The following is a 26,749-nucleotide window of genomic DNA, read 5'->3' on the forward strand; positions in this document are numbered from 1 at the left end:
TCCATATAAAATTAAACTTAGTAGTTGGACATCATACCAAATTAAAATACCAAACAATTACAAGTGGTAATCCCGATGGAAAGTGATGAATCTGATGATTGATGAATGATGATGAACAGCTACACACGATATCCTTATTTATTATAGTGTAAAATACGAGAACAGTTTTTATTGTTAATTTGCGTATATTGTGAACATAATTTCATATAGAAACATAATCGATACGTCCACAAACCATACGATTGTGGTTACATTTTTGCAATCGCAACGTGTCGTTTGTACGCTTAAAGATGCTGTCTACGTCTGAAGATTCTACACCATATATCACAGCATGGGTAATAAAAATAGGCACGTGACTTCAATTTCATGTCTAGTAACCTGCTGACAGCGGAACAACAAGCGCGATACTAAACACCGCAGTTAAAAATACTTGCATGCAAATTGTACGGTGAAGAATAGAATATTGTCGGAATAGTCTATTTATGAATTGACACACTTATTGATAATTTTAAAGTAGAGTTATGCAGAGTGGTTAAAATACGCGCGATAAGATTTTAAAATTGCTACTTCATACAAATTATTTGCGCCGTTGCGGTGTAAGCGAAACGCCTTCTGTACGCGGTAAATATCGACTTTTAAATATGACCTATAAATTGTTGATAATGGATACCACCTACAATCTACATAGTAAATATTTAATACTTAGGTACTAAGATTTGCGATACCGAGAATCAACTGAATTTATAAATCTGAAATCCCTGGATTAGCTTTCATATTAAGTTATGTACTTTGTGAAAAATAAATCAACAAGAGAATCATGTCTGCGAATAAATGCCACATTGGCATGTTAAGACATTTTAAGTCCCGCATACTATCTCGCCGAACTAAAAGCACTCATTACAAGACACTTGTAAAGCCAGTGCTCACCTACGCATCGGACATTAACTCTGCGAAATGAACGAGCCCTGAACATCTTTGAAAGAAAAATTCTCCGCCGTATATATAGACCGATCAGGGATGGCACCAATTGGAGGAGAAGATATAATGCTGAGCTCTACGGGCTGTACGAAGATTGCAGCGCAGTTCAATCAATGAAGATTGGGAAACTGCGATGGCTAGGTCATGTGCACTGTATGAATGACAATGAACCGGCAAAGAGAGTGATGTCCAGCAATCCAATAGGACGTAGAAGAAGAGGGAGGCCAAAGATTCGCTGGTTGGATGGAGCTGCCAGTGACTGCCGTATTCTGGGTGTACCAAATTGGAAAGCGGCCACACTGGATAGGGACAGGTGGAGGGAGCTGTTGGAGGAGGCCAGGACCCACACCGAGTTGTCGCGCCCCTGATGATGATGATGACTTTGTGAAAAATATAACCTATCTATTTTTTACGCCCACGATTTGTCAGATTCGGTAGCGACGGGTGGAGGCAGGCTGCTAAGATCCGACATAAAAAGTGCACATTAAAATTTGTTACTCATACGTAAGTATATGTTTTTATTAAACTAAGACTACGCTTTACAGATGGTATTGGTTAGTTTTTAAAAATCAATTAAACCCTGACTAAACCAAACCATAATAGTTTTGGTATATTTTGGGCGATACGACAAAATTGTGCACACTTTTTCACTCATACTTTTTGGTTTTCATTGAATGAAGAATACATATTACACATATTGTTGGTTCATATTCTTAAATTCGTTAAGCCCTGCCTTAACCAAACTATAAAGATAAAAATATTATTCTATCTGTTTCTATATAATATTCAAAGTTATGTACGATTTAATTGCATAATTTTAGATATTTTAGATTGAGTATTTTTTGACCATTATCTAGTATGACTTATTGTATATAATCTTTTAGTTTAAACTATTATTTTTGAGCACAAAAAGCTACACAAAACCGTCTTATAAATTTGTACTGAGTCTACTTACCTATTTATTTTCATTTACAAATTGCAGATAATAATAGTAAATAATAGTAGGAAATAATAGTATTTAGGAATAGTTAAGTGTGTCGTTTTTGTTTTTTAAAGTTGTGTATAGTTTACATTGCATTTCTTATTCAATTATTTGTACTTGTAAACAAACTATTTTGAATATTGTGATTGATTATTTGCGTTTTTTTGTTATTGTATTATATTGATTGAGATTATTAATTTGTTCTTCGATTTTTATCAGTAATATTGGGTGAAGTGGGTATTTACATTTTTTTCCATAAAAATGTAAATTTTTAACTGTATATTTCTTTGGTTTTAGTGCATATTTTAATGATTTTAAGTGCATATGTGCATGCATATAATCATGTTTTTTGTTGCATATAAATCCGCTCCCTAGTAATGAGTATAAGTAGTTTTCAGATAAAAAAATAAAGATATGTTCACTTTACAACACAAATAAATCTGGACATAAAAGTAATGACTGAAAGTTAATTGGTCACCCTACAAAACCACGCACACACGCTTGCATAACAGAATACAGGTTAAGTTAGAGCGAAACAGCATGATGCAAAAGGTGACGGGCCGGAGGCGATCAAAAGGCGAAACCGGTTCGAGCAAAGCGCCGGGGTTTTCCGACGCGCATATTAATCACAATCAGTAATCAAATCACAGTTAGAGCTCATTACATTTGGCAATGTTATTTTTAGCTAGGAATATTAAAAAACAAACAATCGTTATTACATGATTACTCACTCTTATTATTTATTGCTTTATAAAGAAAATATATACGACTAATTTAAGGTGATTCAGCCGACGGTTTGCGTGACCGGTGGGGGAATTCTAACAAATTAACCACCTACCGGTATATATTTTGTTTATTTAGTGTCAACGCTCCCGTGCTCATAGTCGATAAAAAATGACAGGATAAAGACGTTTGGATGAAAAGAAATCTAAAATGAAGTAATCTAGAATTGGTTTATTAAAAATTGTCAAGTTCAAGTAGACGTAATAAATAAATATTTGACGAGAGCCGGCGTCGGTTTCAAGGTGATGTGTTTACTCTGCCTTTCTACCAGAGGCACCTAGCGGAGAAATATGAAGCTTGCAATTTGAGACATTTTTTGTTCAACTGTATTAATAAATATGCATCTGAAAACATTAAAAGGGTTTTTTTTTATTTGAAGTCAAAGATAAACCTACAATTTAAGAAAAATGTTATAAAATGTGAATTTTGTTTATGTCCCCATCTTATTATAACACATATTTAAGGTCATATTTATTATTAAAATTTAGTTTATTAAGTTTTCTAAGCATTGTCTAAGAGATTTTATGACTAATTTATAGTTTTTTATAATAATTTTAAAAAACATCGATTTTTATAAAAATATAAATTTGACTAACTTGAAATTCTGTTTATTTATATCAAATCTTATTCAGGTATGGTCACAATATTGAAGCTCGATTTGGTATAAATAAAAAGAATTTCAAGTTATACACATTTATATTTTAATAAAAATCGATGTTTTTTAAAATTTATACAAAATATATTAAAACTATAAATTAGTCAAAAATCTCGCCAGTCTCGAGTACCAAACATTGAAATAACTGATAACCATCGCATCGAAGTGCCAAATATATCTTTAGCATGCATATTAAATTAATGTAAGTAACTTCAACAAGATCCTAGGTATAAGCGGGAGAATATTGTGTTGCCTTCTGGAGCGACACTTCGCAGCCATTGAAGACACAACACGACACGACGAAGAACAAAACCAATGTTAACACTGTATCCATTGACAAGTCCTACTTAGATGAATCAAAATAAACTTTCATGAATTTTTCGCGAGACCAAAATTATACGACAATGCCACTGAAGTACTCGCATGGCACGAACGATTAAACATGTGCCTCAGCCCTTTAATAACTTTTTGTTAATAAGAGAATACGTTACATACCTTATATAAATAACTATAATTCTATACTCTATATAACTATAATAAAACTCTTGCATGTTTTCATACATTTATTTATAAACTTTTAACATTTTAAAATGTCTAGTTGTGCGATGCAATTTTTGATTATTGTGTGTCGATATTCGACAACTCCATGATTCAAATGGATTTATTCAACAATACAAAAAAAATCGCTAAAAATACACGGAAAACCTTTAATTTTATCTGAAACAACATTTAGAAAACGATTCTGTAAAAAGTCCCACTGCCTTTAAACCCTGGCGATAGGTAGGGGGGCCCGCTTCAAGATGTGGGGGTCATGATTGTAACCGTGTATCATCATCGTATTGAATAAAATTTCTCGAATATCCTGCGACACCCCTACACCGTAATTGCTGCGCCCCAGGACCCCCACGACGTCGGGACGCACATTTTGAAAATATATTGTGATAAGTAGATAGATAAGGTTTATAAATATCACATAATCCGGAATCACTAAAAGTTAGGCGTATTGCAAATATTAATGTGACACATGTGATCAGCATGTCTTTAATCATATACAATGATAACATTTATTTGTATTGATTATATAAGTAGGTTACATGTACTTACTACGATAATGCAATCATATAACAGATAACTTATAATATAATATACCTAAACAGATATGGAGTTACTTTCTCCGAATACGTAAGAATGTGGTATCAAAATGCAGAACTGGTGTGTTGTGAAGGTGAAGGGGAAGGGGAAGTGCGCTGAAGGGCGTAATATTTTTAGTTCCTTTATAAAGGGGTGGGAATTAATCGTACATCGCGTTTATCAAAATTCACAACAACAACAAAAATATTCAAACATTTAGATAACAGTTTTCACATAAACTAAATACTATAAGTAAACATAATTTTGACAACTTGTCACATAGAAAAGGGAGGAAATTCACAAAGCGAAACAATCCTAAGGCCCGTTTCAGACGGGACACCGGAGTCGTGCTCGTATATAATAAGGCCTTTGTATTCGAATAAAGGGGCCTTTGTATTATGTTTATGAACGCCCCAGAAGTAATGAGTCAACGCGTGGCCGGTACACTTTTCAGTCGGCCGCTACATTCTTAAGCCGCCGATACACTTCTTTTTATTACCGCAGCCAGTTTTATGTTCTAATTTATAACGCGAAATTATGCGTTGACTCATTAGCTCTGGGGCGTTCATAAACATAATACAAAGGCCCCTTTATTCGAAGACAAACGCCTCATATATTATATCGAGCGCGACACCGGTGTCCCGTCTGAAACGGGCCTTAGTCTATGGTCATTACGCGAGACGTCATGTTTCAAATCTGTCAAATAAAGTATGGCTAGATAATATATTTTTGAAGACATACAAAATATAATTTATGCCCTATCTATATAATAGTTATTTATAACCTTTTATCAAATTGATCATTTCTTTATGAATGACTTTGTTCATAGACTTATATGTATTCTTTGATTAATTTAACCGCAAAGAAGATCAAAATATATTTTCCGTCAAAACCTATTAATTTTTAAGTGTTACAATAATCTATTCACAACTGAGAACTACTTCTTTCCAGTGAAAATCTACCATTTGACAGTAGTCGATCATTTTTGTGAAACCATCCATTTCCGATGTGAATTTGATCTTTTTAAACGTTGTTGATGATACCTAGTGAAAACAGTCTATTCAATTGACCGAAAATATTATATTCCCCCTTTATGAGTCACGTAAACTAGGATAAAAGTAACATTTTTCTACACTATTTTCAAATCAATTTTTAAGTTTCATCTAAGTAAAATAAACAAGTATTTTTCTTTGACGTTTTTGTTAGCATTTGAAAAAATGTGCTCGCACGATTGTATAATAAATTTGAGTGTAGTTACGCAGAAAGCAGCCAGTTCACAATATGTTATGCAAGTGAATAGTCGTGTTCTGCATGAATTACACAAGTTCCCTTCAAACAAAAATTACATTTATCCAAATCCATCAATAAAATTTTACTGATCGCAGAATAATCTACATTAAATTTGTGGAAAGTAGTCAAACTACACACTAAATTAACATAATAATACACTAAAAACACGAAAATAACATAAACATTTCATTTATCGCCTTAAAAATTATCCACGTTCATAGATTATAATATATCGTACCTATTTATCATATATATTATATAGTTTTAAATAATCACACCTAACACAAAAGTGCATGTATTTCTGTTTGCGTTAGACTTTTTAAAATAATAATGTATCTACTTATATATTTTTTAACACTATAAGTCATGAAGGTCAATGACAGTAGTGTGGTGAAACAACCAAACATAAAGGCTTTGAGAATATCACATAAACATGTTGTAAACACACCGGGGTCGAACCCGAGCCCCCAGATGAAAGCCCAGTGTCTCACGCAGTAGACTCCAAGGGGTGTTATGTGTGGACTGGTTTCTTTCTTTATAAATACGGGGATTTTATGATGAAAGCATTGAACACTACATTCTTGTGAAGGCATGTCCACTGAAATGAAACTTCAATGACATCCTATAAGCTGGGGAAAACGGAAATTGCCGTTGCCAACTTCTGGAGTGACGAGCTGATGAAGATTCCGACACGAAGAAGTATGTGATAAAAGCTTATGTAGGTACAGAATAATATTTTTGCTTGGTTAACAATAGACCCAAACAATATTGTGGTATCGACATCAAATGCTATACTAAAATTTTACCTATACGATAACTACATACGCAAACTATGATCTGGCTGTTTTGCCAATTAATGAAATGTGCAATAAAAATGATAATCTACAATACAAAGTCACATACCTACCTACAGAACACGGCTGGGATATGAACTGATAAAAAAATCGTTGTAAAGTCGAATATCGAAAATCTAACTAACATTGACACCTCGTCGTATTTGACTGATTAAAATGTTATAAAAAATCAGATAATCAAAATAAATAAAAACAAAAATACAGTTAAGTATGTCCATTAAAAAAAATATTAATTATTCTTGTATCAAGCGTATTTTCGTTTTTATTAATTTCATTTAATAGTTTTTTCATAACGGGTATACAGGTGTAGCAGGTGTCAATGTTAGAGCATCTATATGCATTCTTTTCTTTAAACACTACAACAAGCCATGAAGCTCAATGACACTTACAAGTGAAACAGCAGTAGCTGCAGTGAAACGATCACAGTAACACCCAAGTTGTGAGAAGAAGGCATATATGTATTGTGATTTGTGACCTCGTTAGGTATCGAACCCGGCGCCCCCGATGAGAATCCATTGCCTTACATGTTAGAGGTTAGACTATGAAGGGTCACGATTTAATGTTATCGGAAGTAAGTACCGATACCTACCTACCGGATAAGTAAGCTAAAATTAAAAATGGTAGTGTTGGGCACGGGTTTTCAAGCTAAGTATCTAATCTGAAAACCCTCTCTACCATAGACTATAGATACATCTAGACGCCACCCGTTGCATTGCTAAATGAAGCTACGTGCCGTGCGTTTGGTTTGTGGGCGAGCGAACGCATTCGCCTACAAATGTTCGAGACCATAGACCATTTCGCTAGTGCTCGCACTAGACGCTCAGAATTAAAATATAATTTTCTATTTTTTTACGTTATATAATATTTTTAAGCGGTCAAAATGCAACCATTAGGTAAAGATATCCATAATTTAAGTTATTTTAAAGAAACACTAGGTCACTGATATTAAAATAAATAATAATATACAAATAAATTGTCACGAACATGTATCAACTTACCTATGAAACGTAATACCATCTTCTTGCTTATCAGTACGGCTACCATATTTTAATATAAAACGCAGAACCACCTTTCCTACTTAATTAACTAAAAATATATACCACTGACTTTATGTTTACACAAAAAATAGCAAATTTAGCAACACGAACTCGCAGATTATCAATGCTACGTGAAGCGATTCACCACGATTTGCCAGCGATACTTTTGGAAACTGACTCAAAAATATGTAGACTTTTATCTTACTCTAGAGCGTGTCGCAGAGATTATAAGGGTGCCGAATACTTTCTCACTCGCACTCATGCATCGTTTTTGTTCAGGCCTTGCTCTCTACCACTCTTAATGCATACATAGGTATTTTTAAAAGGGTAAAGGAGGATGGATGGACTATCAATCATCACGTTTTCATCTCCTCTTTTCTCTTTTAGAGCCGACGCACACAAGTACCCACAAGACGTTGCATGAAATGCATTTTTCTTAGGTTGCAATAATTAAAAAAACTTTTCCTGGAAAATCAGTATAGTACAACTTTTACTATGTTATTTGCGACCTACTGCGCTAAAGTTTTCTGATTTTTTTTTGATAATAGTCAACCTAAGTTATGCGAAAATATCATATAATTTTAAGTTAGGTAAGTAGTTGTAGGTACTCAGCGTTGCAAATTTAGCGTTTTTTTGGCAGATCTAGCATTTTTCCATAGGCATCTAGCTTGCAAAAAATGCATCTGGCTTGTGGCGTTTTTACTAGCGTTTTTTGATGCCTCCCAACAGTTTTAAATGTGTTGAAAAAACGCTAGATATTTAGTTTATTTATTTTCATGCGCGTCAAATTTCTGACTATCAGACACTTTATGCAGGGAGGTCGGTACCTATTTTAAGGAGAAATAAAATGCGATGAAACAATTTTATGCATTATATTTAATGTTTTTGTATCTAACAGTAAATTAATAATTTAACAATACGTATTTATCTAAAAGGTGTGTTCTTTAATTCTCTATGTCTGTCCAACAAGAAAGAAAATTTTAACTAAACTTGAACGTCGTTTTCACAAAATCTAGCGTTTTTCCTACCAAATTGCTTGTTTTCATACCCCATCTGGCATGTTTTTGTCCACGACAGTTGGCAACACTGGTTGTACTCTTTGCTTGCTTACGATTCCCGCAATTATGTTGAATCACTCTCGGAAAAAAATAACAAATAAAAGATTATACTTAAATTTATTTTTAAAGCAAATTAAAAAGGCTGTTATCACTGATCAGTATGATCGGCGTAACCTGTCGAGAAGTAAATTAATGTCCAATCGCCATTTAGAAAATAAATGTCGACGACCATTCAAAGCACACAATAATAATATTATGTACCTACTATAAAGAAATCACAATCTCTTGGATTCGTAGTCGCCGGCTCAGGATTGACCGGCGAGAATAAATAGCTTCATTGGCGCTCGCGTGGGATTCGATCGAGTGGTCGACGGCTCGAAAGTGCATAGCTCGAGATATCGCTTTGCAAAACAACCAATAAGTAATTGAATCGCTTTCACTTTGAACCAACTGACCACCATTTAAATAATTTCAAGCCAAGTATATTTCCATAATCGTGTTCAAACTTTACAAGGAATTCCAACCATATTATGCTACGTTGTAATTGTATTGGTTGACGAAACCGAAACCTGGATTATAAAGGAATTGATCCACGTTTTAAGTATTTTGATGTAGATCTCTGATGATATCAATAAGAGTGAATTAAACTCCACTGAACGTTAGGATGTTGATAAAGTTGATAACACAATACCCCATATACATCGATTATTCTACCGCGGAAGTGTGGTCTATGTGTATGTGACAGTAAACGACCAAATGTATAAGCCCAGTCGCACATCGAAAATCGTCTCGACTGGGATAATAGTAGATAAGATCTTGTTGAAGTTACATTTAATATGCATGCTAAGGGTACATTTCGCACTTATAGGCTTGGTTGTTAGAGAATACCTTAGACATTGTTTTAGAATCCCTTATCAGTTCTTTCAATGTTTGGGACTCGAGACTGGCTCTCGGCTGGAGATGCTATACTGGCCTTACCCATTATCAGAAATCCTCGGAGGCTCGGATTGATTTCCTGAACGGACAGTCGGTCCTTTTCGAGGAATACGATAATTGCCATGAGCCCAGTCGCACATCGAAAATCGTTTCGACTGGGATAATAGTCATAAATCAAAACTGAGCGCAACATGCAACTTTGTTATGTGCGTACAGCAAGGCCGTGCAAGGACAGTGACGTCACTCGGCAATCCAAAATGAATGACGAAGTGCGACATTTCGGGATTATACCTCCTGCGCTGCAAGTCGCGTGAAAATAGCCTCCAGATGATTTTTTCAAACTAAAATGTTTTATTCCAGCAGTGTGCGAAGATCCATAAGATAACGTGTGTTTTGATCGACGTATTCGACACGTTGAAGGCGAACGAGTTTAGATCATAAGCGTGACGTACAACATTATTCTATTTATTGGTTCTAGCGGGCAGGGCAAGACATAAGTACCGCCGAAATGTGATACACACCTACACCTACCTTTTGAGTATTTTATTTGGGAGCAGGGGTTTGTGGTCGAGGATTCTCGAGAAATAATGTAAAAACATTTTAATTGTTGAAAATCTCATTTGTCGAGAAATTGTACTGATTTTTTCACCACATGTGTACAATAAAGTTATTATGTTGAATATTCATAATAAAAAAAAACTTAAAAAAAGGGAAAACTGTAAAAATAAAGAAAGGTCACGACGAATCTGGATGGATTTTTCTTGCGGGGAAAGTTGCTTCGAAATTCTCAACTTTGTTTTGGGTAGAAAATTATTCTTTGATAAAATCGCGGATGGAAAAATGGAAGGAAAAAGCTCCCGACTAACTTTAATTCTGGACGATGGGTTTCCCTCGAGTAAGACATAAAATATAAATTTCTCGAAAGTTCTAGAGCCAAATGACTTTTGTTATTCGCCAGTGGCAAAGTGACGAATCGAATTTTCGAGGGTTGATTTTCGAACAATCTCAATGTACCTACTTGGTTCGGTGTCTCTATGAAAAAGTGTCTATTTCTATCAATTCCAAATGTGAAGCTAACTATAGCTTGGCGTACCACCAATAGATTCAACGTATTATATTTATATATTCATAAACAATATAAAACTAGACATGTTCATAAAAGGAGTGTGCCCAAAAACGCATTTGCAACACGCAAAATAAAATAACATAATTGACTCACTTGATTTCTATCAGCTTCAGTCGGCGAAGTTCTCCTCTGCCTGACCAAGCGAGCCGTCTTCCCGTTGACCCTGGAATCCGCCAGCTGAAGATTATCCGGTCTCTTCGGCCTGACGCTATTCAAAAAACCCTCTCCTCTACTGTTTTTTTCGTAAATCGGAGGTTTCATGGCAGTTTCCGGTATTGTCGGCTGTTGTCCGCCATTTTGTACAGCGGGACGGCCATTTTGTAAGCCGTAGAGGAAGGAAGATGGCCGAATCAGCGCGATGTGCTCGATCTCGGGTATGAACGGCGGTGGCGGTGTGGGTGAATGAGATGGCTGGTCGTCCACGCAGGGTATGTCGTAGATTTTCGTCGACTGTAAGGAAAACCACAATTATTGGAATAAGTCTAGGTTGATTTATAAGTATGTACAAAAACTTGTTACATATATGTTATTTTCTTGGGTAGTTCGGTATATATATTGTTAAATAAACTATACTTAGATAACAAATTTAATTTATATAATTTACTTATGGGAGCCCACAGTCTCGGTGAATGCTGCGATCTGAACAATATTGATTTAGAAACGGATTTTAAATAAGGAAATTACGTACAGTAATAATTGAACATGAGGAAAATTTCAAATTACTTAGCGTAGGTAGTCATAATAAGTAAGTAGGTAGTTATTTCGAATAAATATTGTCGACGCATCGATCCAGGAATCAAACACACGACATTATAAGCCTGACGCGTAACCGCTGCTTGGCTAACCTATGGGTAAAATTTAGCAATGTCATATGTTTGCGTTTTGTGCAATAGCACCCCCATCTTTATCCAGATTTTGATTTTGCAGTGCAAAACATCGGCTGTCGCCAGCTTTTAATACCTCGCATTGTTGCATGCACATCACGGGAGATGGCACTTTACCAAGACAACTCGCCATCCGAATCGGAATGGCTGGAGCAACATTCAAAAAGATGGGCAGTATTTGGAGCTCACGATTCTACTCGGTTAAAACCACCTATTCGACACGTGTATTCTGACGGTGCTATTTTACGGTAGCGAGTGACACATTACTGCTGACAGTACGTATTATCGCGGCCACAACAAAAAAACGCATGTATAAACATTTATCATTTTGCAAATTGCAAGATTGCATGCTGAATCAAAAAAGTTCAGAAGCTTCTAAATTTTCACGCGACAATAGTGGCAAACCTGGCGGTAAAAAAACGAATTACACTGCGCAGAGACTCATTTTGAGGTTAACCAATTTTCACGACCTGTCATGTAGTACTATAAAATGACAACATCACGTCTCGCTTACGCTTTAGGTATGAGATTGGAGAGACAGTCAGCACTTTTACATGTAAACAATTATTATCGCGATAGTTTAAAATACACACTATTCGTGCAAGTAAATCCATGCACGTGTACAGGCGCTATATGATCAACCACGCATATTGAACTTTGAGAAGAGATGTTTACGGAACTTTAATAGTAACAAGGATATAAAAGAGCAGGCTAAACAGCCTCTGATCACGCTGAGAGTGAAGGGGAAACGTTGGACCTGGAACGTGCTGCGAATGCCGAAAGAATTTCAACCCGGCTTGCCTGTTCAAGCCGACCAGATTCCGGCGTCCCAGGAGGCTGTTAAATACTATCCACAGCATGGCCCCCACAAGGGAGGGGCTGACAGTGTTTTAGCCTGGGAGCCCGTGCTTATGGGGGGCCCGGCGTAGCGGATCGACCAGCCAAGTGAGATAAACATACATCACAAAATTCCACTGATAGTAAAGAAATGTCGCCTGCATCGCTATTTCACTTCAAGCATACTAACATTGTTTAAACTAAATTTTTGATTATTGTTTGTCGATATTCGACAACTCCATAATTCAAGTGGATGTATTAAAAATACAACAAATCGCTATAAAATACCCTCAATTTTACCTTTAAGAGTATTTAGAACGCAACAGTAGATTGTCACACTGCCTTTAATTTTAGAGATAGGTAGGGGGGCCCGCCGAAGATTCTAGCCTGGGGCTCTAGTGTAGGTATACTGCAGTGCTACAGGATGCTGCCATACAAGTGGCGAGCGACAGGGTTTAATGGAGACGCAGAATGCTGTCCATATGCTCCAAGTAAGGGGCGGACAGGTAAAATAAAATGTTTTCGTCTTTAATATATCTAATACACGAATATGATTGTATTGACAAGAACAAAACTAACATTTTATACAAGAGTTACCATTAAAATTATAATAAATATATCCAGATATATGACTATTTAAGCTAAATAATGGCAGCTTCACAAAATGAATCACACTATAAGCAAGACTAAAAAAAATACAAACGCTATTAATATACTCGTACTTAAGGGCTGAAAACTATTTAGAAATATTCATTTACAAATAAGTGAAAGAAAACAGCAGGAATTTGTCCTCTACTAAAAATGTTGGTTTTGCAAGTACGATACTTTACTTTTGGTGTCCAGGATTGTTTAGACGCGTCCGGCATAATCTTATCTTACCACTGTACAATATGGTGGCGTGAATTCACCGCAAGACGCAAGGAAAATTTAACGTAAACTGCTTTTACTTGTTGATAGTTAAGTAATATTACACACACTGATTCAATGATTTTTCCATTTTACGATAAAGGTCAAAACCAAGACCTGAACAAAAGAAGCATAAGTGCGAGTGAGAAAGCATTCCGCACGGCTATATTTACGCAATATGCGTTAAAGTGATAGAATTTCTACGGCTGAATAAAAAAAAAATTGTACACATCGCCGGTAAATATTGATTTGAATGACTAGTTATTTAAAAACTGCGAGCACGTGTTGATGAAATTTATTGTTTTGTGTTAAATATAAAGTTAGTACCTATGTTGTGTTTAAATTTGGTAGCCGTACTGAGAAGCAACACGATGGTATAACATAAAGTTTCATAGTTAAGATACTAACAATAAAATTGAGATTCTCTGTGCGTTATACGCAAGAAACACGGCTTCATTTTGCCGAACAATATCAACTCGTAAATAACTATATTTTTTATTCAACGAATAACATTCTAATTATTGAAAATACCTACATAATTTTGTAAACACTTCTGAGAAAATATATTATAACATAACCAATAGAAATTAAAATTTATTAGCAAGTTCAAGTCAGTTACAACAAAAAATCTTGGAGTGATTCGTGACGTCGGTTAGTAATCAAAGTAATACCTACTTTGATTTCAATTACAAAAGCCGATCGCCAATAGAAGCTCAATTTGGAAAGCGCTTCAGAGAATCAAAAGCCATTAGTTAAAATGTGTCGCAATTAAGTATGACGCCTTTAGCACAGTGGTCTATGTGCATGGGCGCGATACCCGACAGATGCAAGTTCGATTCCTGCGGGGTCTTACTTTTTTTAAAAAGATATTTTCTATTGGTTATAATATATTTTCACAGAAGTGTTTTCAAAATGATGTATGTTCAATACCAACTCTCTTTATATTATTAGTATGAGGTCAAAACGCTCCTAAGTGGGCAGCAGGGCCGAACCTACAATGCAAGTACACAGTGGGATAAAAAAATTCGTGTTTCGAGGTTTCCATTGGTTGAATTTAATATAAAGTAAAAGGATATGGCGTCCAATCAGCCTATAATACCACAGTAAGTACAATCAGCCTCATTTAGCCTCCAGAGCCGTCACGGAACGCTGGGGCAAAGCAACGTGATACTTCTGGGAAATACACCTGCAATGCACTATATAATACAGATCACACTTGCATTAATGCTTGCAGTTAACATACTACGTAGTGCAATCGTACCTATATTATGTATCAGTGTTGCGCCTCTGAACAATGTGAGTTTTTCCTACATAATATATTTATCTGAATCATTTGAGCAGTAAGTTAAGACGATACATCAGTGAAACGGCAAATAATTTTCAACTATTTTTTTTTTCAACAATGTCCGATCCTAATAGGATATGGGCCATATGAGCCTCTACAGAGTAGAGGGTTTGTATTAACAGATTTTGTTTTTTACGAGAAATGGATGTCAGCCACTTGCTCAACCTATTAGGTCCATACCCTGACTCACACACAAATTGAAAAACAATATGTGTACCTACTTGCCAGACCCAGGATTCGAACCTGGGACCCACGGCGTTATAGTCCAGCGCTTAAGCCGCGCGGCCACCGTGGGTGTATAGGCGCGACGAAATTTTGGACTCGCTGGCATTCGGAGAGAGAACGTCGAGCTGGGAACACGTCAATTTGTTTCGTGATGGCGACGGGGGTATTAATTCTTACATCGTGTAAAGATGACTAAAAACGTTACCCATTTACTTGAAAAAGAAAACATGTCAATGAATATATTATTATTGCTACTAATAGAACAATAAACAGAACATTAAATGGACGCATGTTGGATTTATACGACAAATTATATTTCGTTTGGCATGCGTCATTTGCACCCGCAATCAGCAATCCGCGCATCGCCTAGCGGCGATCTTTTTAGACCGTGTCTCAACTGAGGTATGGCCTTAATAATTAATATGCTAAAAACGCGTGCTGGGCATCAACCTTACATCATCATTCTTTAAAACTAATCTGTGTGTAACAACTGTTTCTCTCAGTGTATCTATCCTTACGTCAAAGAAGGGTCACCGTCAGTTTTACCCTCCTCCTCAACTGCCCGGGATGTCAGGTGAAATAATATGTATTCAACATATACCTAGTAGGTATTAATTCATCAAACACAGAGTGAACTTAACGAATAATCACGTAGGTACCTATCAAATCTTGTGGCTAAAGTCGAATATAAATTCTAACTTGCAAAGACCAAAGGCCATGAGTTCTTTGTCAAAAGGTATACATACCTACAATCTAAGAGATTGAATATTATAACATAATATATGATAGCGAGTCGAAGATTTGTAGTATAAAAAGCTGTTTAGTAGGATACCTAGAATGCTACTTAAATATAATCGCATTGAAAATACTATCTTCGACTACTTTAGGTCACTTTTGAAATTCGAATATTATGGAAAATCGTTCGTTAGGTGTTCACTTGGAGGTTTAGCCCTGTTAACTAGAATCCCAAACTTTCGACATCTGTGCACCCCTTCTACAATTTTCGTAACAGTGAGTAGGTAGAGGTGAATTTAATATTTAAGACGGTCAATAACACCAACATAATATTTGTTATCCGATAGAATTTGCTTTATATGGCTACCCATTGGCCGATATAAATAGTCAGTAGTATCAGTTATTTTAATTAAATTTTATTGTATATAATCTTTTAGTTTAACCTATTATTTTTGAGCACAAAAAGCTACACAAAACCGTCTTATAAATTTGTACTGAGTCTACCCCTCGTCAAAAAAATGCATATAAGTAGATACTTTAATAACAATCAAAATATATTAAATTTGTTTTTTTTTCCTTTTTTAGTATATACATAAACAAAATAAAATTAAACGAAAAATAAAATTCATTCATAATAAAATATACGTAAATAAAATAAATAAAAGTTATATTATAAATAACATTCATTATAATCAATGAGAAGGATGAAATTGTTTATGTTGAGACAGATCATCATAATTTGGTTCTTTGGTTGTTAATTTTAATCAGAGATCCACACCCAAAAGCCTGTTACTGTTTTTGACTTAATGTCTATATAATTAATTTATATTTAAGTAATTAAGTATTTCAGGAATTTCTCTGTTAAAACTGGATACACATCTTGCATTTGTAACTAAAATGTTGTTAAAGTACAGTCCTTATATTTATTTTTCAAGAATCCGTCTGAAGCTAATTCCAACAATTTCTCTTCTTCCACATGCAATAAACCTTCTAGCATGGATGTTGTATTGATGTATTAATGCTTGTTGCATCAGGCGCAGCCAATGCCCGGTGCAGCGCGTACCCCCACCAAACTCTTCCCGTACCCCAGGGGGTACGCGTACCACACTTTGAGAAACACTGAACTAGATGATATAGGGTAGGAAATGGAGATAATTAATTATAAACACCCACGCATTGAACCACGGTCTTCTAAATATGTAGAAGGCTGTGACTGGACCCAAATACAAGTCATATAAATTATAATGAATTACACACAGCCAATGGGATTCTAGCACGGACTCAACAATCGTAAACGAATCGCAAAGACGTCTATATTTAAATACGAACATAAGAAGTAAACCAAATATTGTACAGCTGATCCATTGCCTTACTTGCGCGTAGTAGGTATATAGGTACCCACATACAAAAGACGTGGCCTGAATATTGATAATATAAGAACTACAATTGCAATTAGGAATCTAGAAAACTCATTGTTTCTATGTCCCGTGTGCTTGACTGATTGTCAAAGTTGACAGTTTTGTCTACATTGGTTCTCTCGTAAACTGACACGACATCAAATTCAATACAATTTCAATTGTTTGTCCCAAAACACTTGTAAGCCGGTGCGCTCATTGTGCCTAGGAAGTCTAGGCATTCTATAACATTGTGTTATAAATGTCGATAAAAATACACAACGCCGCTCTTTACTTACAATCTACGTCTGATTCTAGGACAGTTTAATCAGTCAGGATCGGCAGTACCCATGATAAATGAGTCACTTAAATGCGATTGGGAGTCTACAACAATCTGAGGATTCGTTCTGATCAGGTCTTTCGAATCAAGATAATTACACACCCGTTATTACATACAAAAAAAAATCGACGGATAATGGCCGATGCCCGATATCTCCAATTCAAAGTCAGTGAATGATTTTTTTTTAGAAGTATTCATAACCATGTCCTTGCTTTTTCGTACAAGGTGGTTGTTAGTAATTTTGAACAATCACAAACACCCAGGCTTTCAGAAAAACACATAAATATTGTGTGCCCCGACCGGGAATCGAATCCGGGAACTCTCGGGTGGAAGGCAAGCGCCTTACGCACAGCACCACGAGAGCCGCCTGTCAGTGAATGATTAAGACGCCCCGCCCCGCAAATGAGTCCATTTCACCTCCCTATTACTGATCCGTAAACGCGCCTGTGTTTATGTCGTTCGGTTGAACGAATTTCGATTCGGCCATTCACGCAGACTTCGGAAACCAGTTAAGTTTGCCATCTGCTTGAGGTACCAAATTGATCAACGGTCATTCTGGATAAAAATGTGTGGAGAGAGAGAGAGAGAGAATTGGAGAAAGGCAGAACCCAACTCAGGATTCAAAGCTCTTGATAATGATGTTGTGCCCATTTACTTTCTTAGGCCAGAATGTATTGTCACCAATCACTAATGACTAAACACTAAACAGTTGTTATTCATATAAATAGTGTTGACAGTGTGAAGAGTGCGAGTTGCGACGGGCAACGTGCGTCAAAGCACCACGAGCGGCATAGGGTTAAATAAATCTGACAGATTTTAAGCATCGATTATATACGCAAAACTGAAGACTAGCAGTATTAAATTACATGCAAACTATGGAAAATAATAAACGAACATGGCATAATGTAAACATAAACCAAATGTCTTATTTTAGAAACTTTATTTTTCTTGACTGCATAAAATTTTTATATCCTAATATTATCTCCTATCTATATATAATATCACGTCGATTGCACATGGTTTTACAGTCACGGTGCGATGTGTTGACACTAGATTCACATTTTTAAGCATGCCACCAGACTCCATTTCACTAATAGGTAATGAATTTCATTGCCATGTCAATAAAAATATATATACGAATGATGTAAACTGATAAAGCAATCACTGAATTATTTAGTCTATATTAACTGTTGGTTAATAATTAATTATTCAGTTTAATATGTTGTGTAGTTTTTATATGTTTACCAGTGTGTTAATTTAAAAATACATATTTTTTTTAAAATATCCGGAACAATCATGATCATGAAAAGCAGCGTTGCCGCGTTAATTAAAGTTTTAGCGGCAGCTGTAATTATATTTTGATAGGTATATACTTAAATATACTTAGGATTGACTTTCTTCGTTATTTCGATTTAAATTTTAAAGTAACGTCGATATTATGCAACTGGGCCTTAACCGTTAGTTTTCCACCGTTACTCAATAGTGTTTTTATCGTCTTATCACAACTTACATAACACGATAAGGCTCTTAAGGTAAGTAAGTATTATGTACAACGAAACGGGTAAGTAAATAAAGCTATCGTGCGATTTTTTATGCAAATACACAAAAAAATAAACCGTACACAAGTATTATACGTACGAAGTAAAAACAATACAAGTTACCGTTATCCGTGAACTTTTAAAAATACTTTGGTAGGTAGTTACTCAGCCGCCGGGAATCTCCCATGATACATATTTTTATTAGCATCAATTGGAAACGTGTGGGAAAATAGCAAAAGAAATACAGAGCATAATGTAACGTCCGCACGAGCTAATTAACGAATTGTATGAGGTCGCTGTTTAATTATTATTAACATTCTGACTAAAAGACAATAGAGACTGTCTGACAATGCACGCGGAGTGTTCATCAGGTGGGTACTCACTTCCATTGACTGTTTTTTTTATATACTTACCTAAATATTGTTGCATTAGCCAATCGGCGATGAATCATACATTGGAAATCTCTTCTGAAGGTGATAAACATTTTATTGAAAGAAAATTATCACAGAACAGATTAATAAATATAATTCCGATAGCCTATTATACCAATACAGTAAATTTTGACGCAAGGTTTTGAATGTGAGTGTCCTACGAAAATGAGCCACGCATTATATAGACATGCAATAGTGTGTGTAATAATAATAAATATTAAATGAGCGTTAATGCATAAACCGAGAATTGTAAGTATTCGACGTATGACGTATTTCTTGACACATGTTTAAATTTATCCCGTATTATTCCTTACTCGAGATCGGTTGCCTGCTTCTCCTTACCCGTTAGGTATTTCAGTTCCCATTATTTCTGAGTTCCCTGAAAATTATATTGTCAAACGGTATCGCATCGAAAGAGTCTGTCCGCGAGGTTTTTTTTTGGGCCCACCAGGGAAAGAATTCTGATGTATCGGTATTCTGAGTGGACGCAGGGGTAGAGCCCCCAAGCCTCCCCCAATTCATTATTTTTTTAATTAATCAAAAATAGTTAATACTACAGATTCTCTAAAGTTTAAATCGTATTTTTAAATGCACGAGTAAATTCACATAACAAGGATAATACGAGGGTGGGTCAATAATTCCTTAGAAAAAAGCATTAAAACAGTTTTTATTTTTGTATTTTTTTTTATTTCTCAACATAATCTCCTTGGAGCTCAATACACTTGGTCAGACGTTTCTCAATTTTTTTTAAACCGTCAGAAAAAAAAGTTTTCGGAAGGTCCTCAAAATAAGCATTTGTCCGATCGATGACTTCTTCATTTGAAAAAAAACGTTGTCCACTTAGCCATTTTTTTAAGTTTGGAAAAAGGAAACAGTCACTGGGGGCTAAACCTGGCGAATACGGTGGGTGGTCGACCAATTCGAACTTCAATTCTTCAATTTTAGCCATTGATCGTAAACATGTGTGAACACGGGCATTGTCCTGATGAAAGAGGATTTTTTTCCTGTTTAAATGAGGCCGTTTTTCTTCAATTTTGTTTTTTAGCTGGTCCAATAAAGATGCATAATAATCCCCTGTTATTGTTTTTCCTTTTTCCAAATAGTCAACGAAAATAATTCCACGTGCATCCCAAAATACAGTAGCCATAACCTTACCAGCTGATTTTACGGTTTTCGCCTTCTTTGGACATGGTTCGCCTTTCGCAATCCACTGCTTTGACTGTTCTTTCGTCTCGGGAGTATAGTGGTGTATCCATGTTTCATCTACAGTCACAAAGCGACGAAAAAATTCATCCGGATTGCGTTGCATGAGCGACAACAGGGCTTTAGAGGCCACCACCCTATTGCGTTTATTGTCGACTGTGAGCAAACGCGGCACCCATCTTGCAGAAATTTTTTTCATGCCCAATTTGTCATGTAAAATAGAAATGACGCTACCTTTTGAGATCCCTGTAACCTCAATTATCTCACTCAACTTTAATCTTCGGTCACTTAACACCATATCGTGGATTTTATTGATCATTTCTGGTGTAGTCACCTCTACAGGACGTCCTGAGCGTGGTTCATCCTTTGTTGATATACGACCACGTTTAAATTCATTTAACCAGTTATAAATAGTTGCAAGTGAAGGAGCAGATATGCCGTGAACTAAATCCAACTCATTTTTTATTTCCTTTGCTGTTAACCCTTTTATATTAAAATGTTTAATAACAGCTCTAAACTCAATATTCTCTATTTTCCATTTTTCCATTTTCCACAAGCAAATTTTTTTTTAAATGTACGAGAAACACACAACAACCCGACCAATCTGATTGAAACTTCGCAGCATACTGAATCGGTAGTGCCGCTGCATGAAAACAAACCGCTTACAGTACTAGTCGCGCCACCTGTCGGCTTTTCTAAGGACTTATTGACCCACCCTCGTAGCTTTAATGAAATTGAATTATTATACTTATACATTTACTGGAGATGAGCAAGACATAAATAATATTGGGCTGTAGTACCGATGACAATTGGACGTATTTAACTACATATTGTGCTAAGGTTGACATTGAGATTTCCTACGAGGGTAGTCGTATTTGGACACTTTCTATCATGACATTTGAATGCATTTATCCACCAAATGAAAGATAATTAAAAGTTGGTACACTACATAATTATTAACATTACTAAGTTGGCATTTAAAACTCAACCGTAAGAACAGTCAACCTGGCTGCCTCTATCTAGTACTGACGACACATAATCAGTGAATACCATCAGGTTGGTTTCCGTTGATCGGCCTGCTCTAAATTCATGCTGTTCATTCATTATAAATGACTCAATTTTTGGAGAAATCATGCTGTGCATGATCATCTCCAGAACTTTTCCTGGTGCAGAGAGAACAGCTACCGGCCTGTAGTTTTCTACTGACGACTCTGTACCACTCTTATAAATTGGAGTCACCTTCGACATCTTCCATATTTCCGGAAAGATACCTGTCTCCATTGTAAGATTATATATATATGCAAGTGGGCCTTTGACAAAATCAACACACCCCTTTAAAAAAAAATGTAGGGACGTTATCAGGTCCCAAAGAGCGCGTATTCTTAAGTTTTTTAATAAATCTAAACACGTCACCTTCATCAATTGGGAAGATGTCAACGGATTGGGCACCGCACGATCGTTTTCTTGACGTTGAGGCGACATCCAGATTCTGAGTACTACTTGCGTAGACGGACCTGAAATGACCAGCAAATGCTTCTGCCATTCTATGTCCAGTCACCTCTTCGCCCTTCTAAGTCATCGAATTGGCAAATCCACCATCCTTTCTTAATGATTTTATATAATCCCAAAACGATTTAGGATTTTCGCGAATGCAATCCTTTACCGATTCCATATATGTCCGATAGGCCAGCCGAACAGCTTGTCTCACTCTCATACGATAAAGGCCAAACATTTCATAGTCATGCTGACCATGCTTAGCCTTCCAGGGTGTATGATAGTAGTGTTTGACTCTAATGTCTCTAATAATCTCCCGAGAAAACCACTTCGGATATCGTCTTCCACCTCGACATAGTGACTTCCTTGAAAAACATTTATTAAACACATTATATACAACATTATAAAAGTATTGTACCGCCTCATTCACATCAAAAATCTCACGCAACTCACTCCAATCTACTTCACTTATTAAAAGAGTAAAGCAGCTTGAAATTTCCACCATCAAACTTCCATCCCCTACACCAATTAGCATCGTGTGAGGGAATTTCTGTTTACAGCGGGCGAATCGCATGAAATACGTGTAAAAAAACCAATGTAGGGTGGTACACATCCTCTCGTATCAAAGGTAATGTACATCGCGAAATTGATAAAATAGCGTTACTGAAAATCCTATCCAGAAGTCCACCTTTAGAGTTAAGAATATCATTGTACTGGGAAAATCCAAAAACAGCACACAGAAATTTCAGTTAACTCTTGACCCTTTTACCGCTGCGCGCTGAGTTTAGGTTAAAATCTCCCATCACAATAACCCTCTTATCCCCAAATACGACGATAATAGATAACATTTTTTCAACTAAAAGTTTATACGCCTCCACTTCACTTGCTGGAGGAAAATACACGACACAAACGTAGACAGTTTCTCCGTTACAGGTTAGTTTAACCCAAAGGTCCTCGTTAGAAGTCTCCACAATACGAAAACGTTCGGCCTGCAACCCTTCCATATTTCTAACTCCCAGGAGGCAGCCTCCTCCCTGCCTGAGGCCTGTTCCGGAGTCTCGATCCCTTCTAAAGACAGCATAATCACCACCAAAATATTCACGACTGAAAACACTGTCATTAAACCACGTTTCAGTTAACGCTATGACGTCATAGTCGTCAGCTAATACGCCGTTCAAGAATTCCACAGATTTTGGGCGTTACGACAAAATTGTGGACACTTTTTCATTCATACTTATTTGTTTTCGTTTGATTAAGAGTATCTAGGTACATATTACAATTTTATTTTATTATTGTTGGTTATTTTTTTTAAAATTCATTAATCCCTGCAAATATTAATATATCTACAAGGTATTCAAAGTTATGTATGATTTAATTGCATAATTTAGATATTTTATAGATAGACAAGTATTTTTTGACCATTATCTATTATGGCTTGGTTTTCGCAAGGTTTAATTGAATTTAAAAAAAATAATAAACCGTACATGCACATTGTAGTCTTAGTTACTTAGTTCAATGACAACAAATACGTTTGACTGACAAGTTTAAAATCCACTACTTATTCATGTCGCCACCCTTCGCCACTGTGGTATATTATATTCTAAGTATTTACCGTCAAAATTTTGCAGCAAAGACAGAAACAATTTTTTTGTAAGTTTCTTAAAAACGTGACTTATATAAATAACAGGTGGCGAGGGACTCGTCATAATCGAGTGTTTGTAATCGCTCCGATGCAAATTGTAGTATTATTTCAATGAAAACAACGTATGACTGACAAAGTTTAGTGTTACTATTTACGGTGGATCTTAACAGCCTACCTCCACCCTTCGCCACTGATCTACAGTCGAACTTGGTTATTACGAGGAAGATGGGACCGACTGAATATGCTCGTTATAACCGTTACTCGTTATATCGGAGAATAGGTATTTTTAAATGAGCGGACACAACACAAAAAGTCGCAATTCAATGAAAAATACACAATTAGAATTTTACCCCGAAACAATCATGGCATTCTAAATACAAAAGAAGTTGTTTATTGTAATGATCGCTGGTAGGTACCTACCGAATTCACAAAACTTGGATTTTTTAAACATTGAATTTCAACCATATTATGCGTGGATACTTTTTCAATATTGACGGCGAAACAACCAATTAGGTAGGTACTGAGACACTTAAATAGTGTCATAAACGTAATCCGACCCCGGCGGCATCCTGTCCAGTCGAATTTTATTGCTCAGTGTAGCACTGTTTTTGAACAATCGACACATTAACAGTTTTAAGAAAATTTTTGACGATATTTTAGCTCGTTATAAAAGTGAATAAATGTATGGAGAAAATCATTAACTAAAATGTGAACGAATGTTCCCTCGTTACATCTGAGATCTCGCTATATCCGTGATCGTAATAACCAAGCTCGACTGAGACTCAAGATTTTTTTGGTCCTGTAAGTAAAGTACGACGATGATCGACATTTAGATTTGCTTGCACAATTAATAGGCGCGTATCTAAATAGCTGAACTACACCGGAGCGCAATTATGTTGGCCGAATGACAACTTTCTGACCTGGGATGTGGGAACCACGGTGTGGCTTGCTTGCGGTCGATGACTTCCCTGTTCAACTCTCAAAAGATATCTATTATAACAGCGAGTACCTAGATAACCGGAAACGAAAATAAATTATAAAACAAGTCGAATACGTAAGTAAGTAGAAGGTAATGAGAATTATTTCGACTTCGACAATGGAAGAAGTGAGGCCGCAAATAAAAAAAACCAGACAGTGCAGATCAGTGTATTTTCAATTTCAATGCTGAGGCCGCGAAAGTTTGTTTTTGTCTATAATCCCGCAACTTGCGAGAAAGCAGTTTTTAGCATCTTAACAGACGTAATCAACGAGAATAGCGATTGGATTGTAATAATTAGGGAGCGGATTTGTATGCAACAAAAAACATGATTATACACAATATGCAGGTATACACTTAAAATCAATAAAATATGCAGTTAAAATTGTCATTTTTGTGGGAAAAAATTGTAAATACCCACTTTACCCAATATTACTGACAAAAATCGAATAATTAGCTAGTATTTTTTCAACATAATACGATATCAGAACAAAAAAAACAAAGAATATAAAGTTAATCAATTACAATTTTTTCATCAATCAATCAATTTCAAAATAGTTTTTTCACAAGTATCTACAAATAATTGAATAATAAATGCAATGTAAACCAAACATAAGTTAAAAATAAAAACCGTCACACTTAACTATTCCTAAATACTATTTTGTTTTTTGCCCGAAAAAAATTACAATTAATTTTTTCAATATTATGCTCTGGCATTAAATTTTTCCGCATAGGTATCTGTCAGTATTTTGTTTATATGCGGAAAACGACCTCTCAACGTCCACAGAGGTGATTCGGCAAACTTTAAATAATTGTGCCCGAGTTGACTTCCCTTTTTCTGACAAATCCACAACTCGGAGACAGCATTAAATATGCAAGTGCATCTAAACTATCTACCTTCCTAACTTAGTTATATTTCGATAAAATAATTTAAAAAAAAAACTAAAATTATAAATTCAAAAGCTCTAAAATATGCATTTATTTATGAAATATGCACTAATGTCTTAAATATGCTCTAACGTCTCAAATGTGAATTTATATGCAGAATAAAATTTTATTTTTGGATTCTGTGTCTTCCAAAACAGATTTCTGTGCAACTCTCATAGCTGTGCATACACCCTAACAAAACATGCACTAGCATATAAATCCGGGCCCTAGTAATAATATACACTACGGCTAACTAGAGATAACGAATATAATGATCAATAGGATCCCTGAATCGCAGTTAATACGTCGGTATTCATCAGAAATGTGCTGATCAGCGTTGCCGCTTAAGCGTTTTTCTTGCCAGATCTAGCATTTTCGTGTGTATTTGCCTTTGGTGAGTATTATACACAGCGCCTGAAGATGCCGAAAGGCGAAACCCGGGTCGCAAAAAACCACTCAAATGGAATAGTACAAAACTTAAATCCATTAAAATTCAAATTCAAATTCCATCAAGTACCTTCGGTCGATAGTATCTATCGATCAATAGTATGATCTTTAATTCTTTATGTCTATCATACAAGAAAGAAGCTCTCGTTCTCAAACACGAAACGAAACTTAAACGCCGTTGACACAATATAATATGTATTTTGTTGTAAATTTTGAAATATATTTCTGTTAAAATGAGTGATTTTTACACGTAACGACATTTTTTCGATTTTTGAACTTTTCTTTCAATACGCGAAAGCAAAGGTATTTCACAAAATCTAGCGTTTTTTTCCAGCCAAATAGCTTGTTTTCGTACCCCGTCTGGCATGTTTTTGTCAACGACAGTTGGCGACATTGGTGTTGATATTGCCAAGATAATTCTAAGATTTCACAATAAGCGCACACGTATTTAGCACATATATGCGCACAAGTATGACAAATTTAAAGGCATGTTTGGAGATGTTTAAAAGTATCCAAATGAATTTCTACGTCGATTTATAACTACTGTTGACGAAATATCCATAACTATACACCGGAGGCCAAGGAACAGTCGAAA

General features: G+C 35.7%; 1 protein-coding gene across 1 annotated transcript in view; it reads right to left on the bottom strand.

Moving 5' to 3' along the window:
* Positions 1-26,749, bottom strand: part of LOC147065096 (uncharacterized) — an 83,435-nt gene that overhangs the window by 43,290 nt on the left and 13,396 nt on the right. Inside the window, exon 3 of the mRNA XM_085957102.1 lies at positions 10,924-11,280. Coding sequence (XP_085813228.1) covers positions 10,924-11,280 — 357 coding nt within the window. The remainder of the gene's footprint in view (positions 1-10,923; positions 11,281-26,749) is intronic.

This window comes from Rhyacophila brunnea, unplaced genomic scaffold, assembly GCF_057557595.1.
Source record: "Rhyacophila brunnea isolate RB1 unplaced genomic scaffold, BYU_Rbru_1.0 scaffold_6, whole genome shotgun sequence".
Taxonomy (NCBI): Eukaryota; Metazoa; Arthropoda; class Insecta; order Trichoptera; family Rhyacophilidae; genus Rhyacophila; species Rhyacophila brunnea.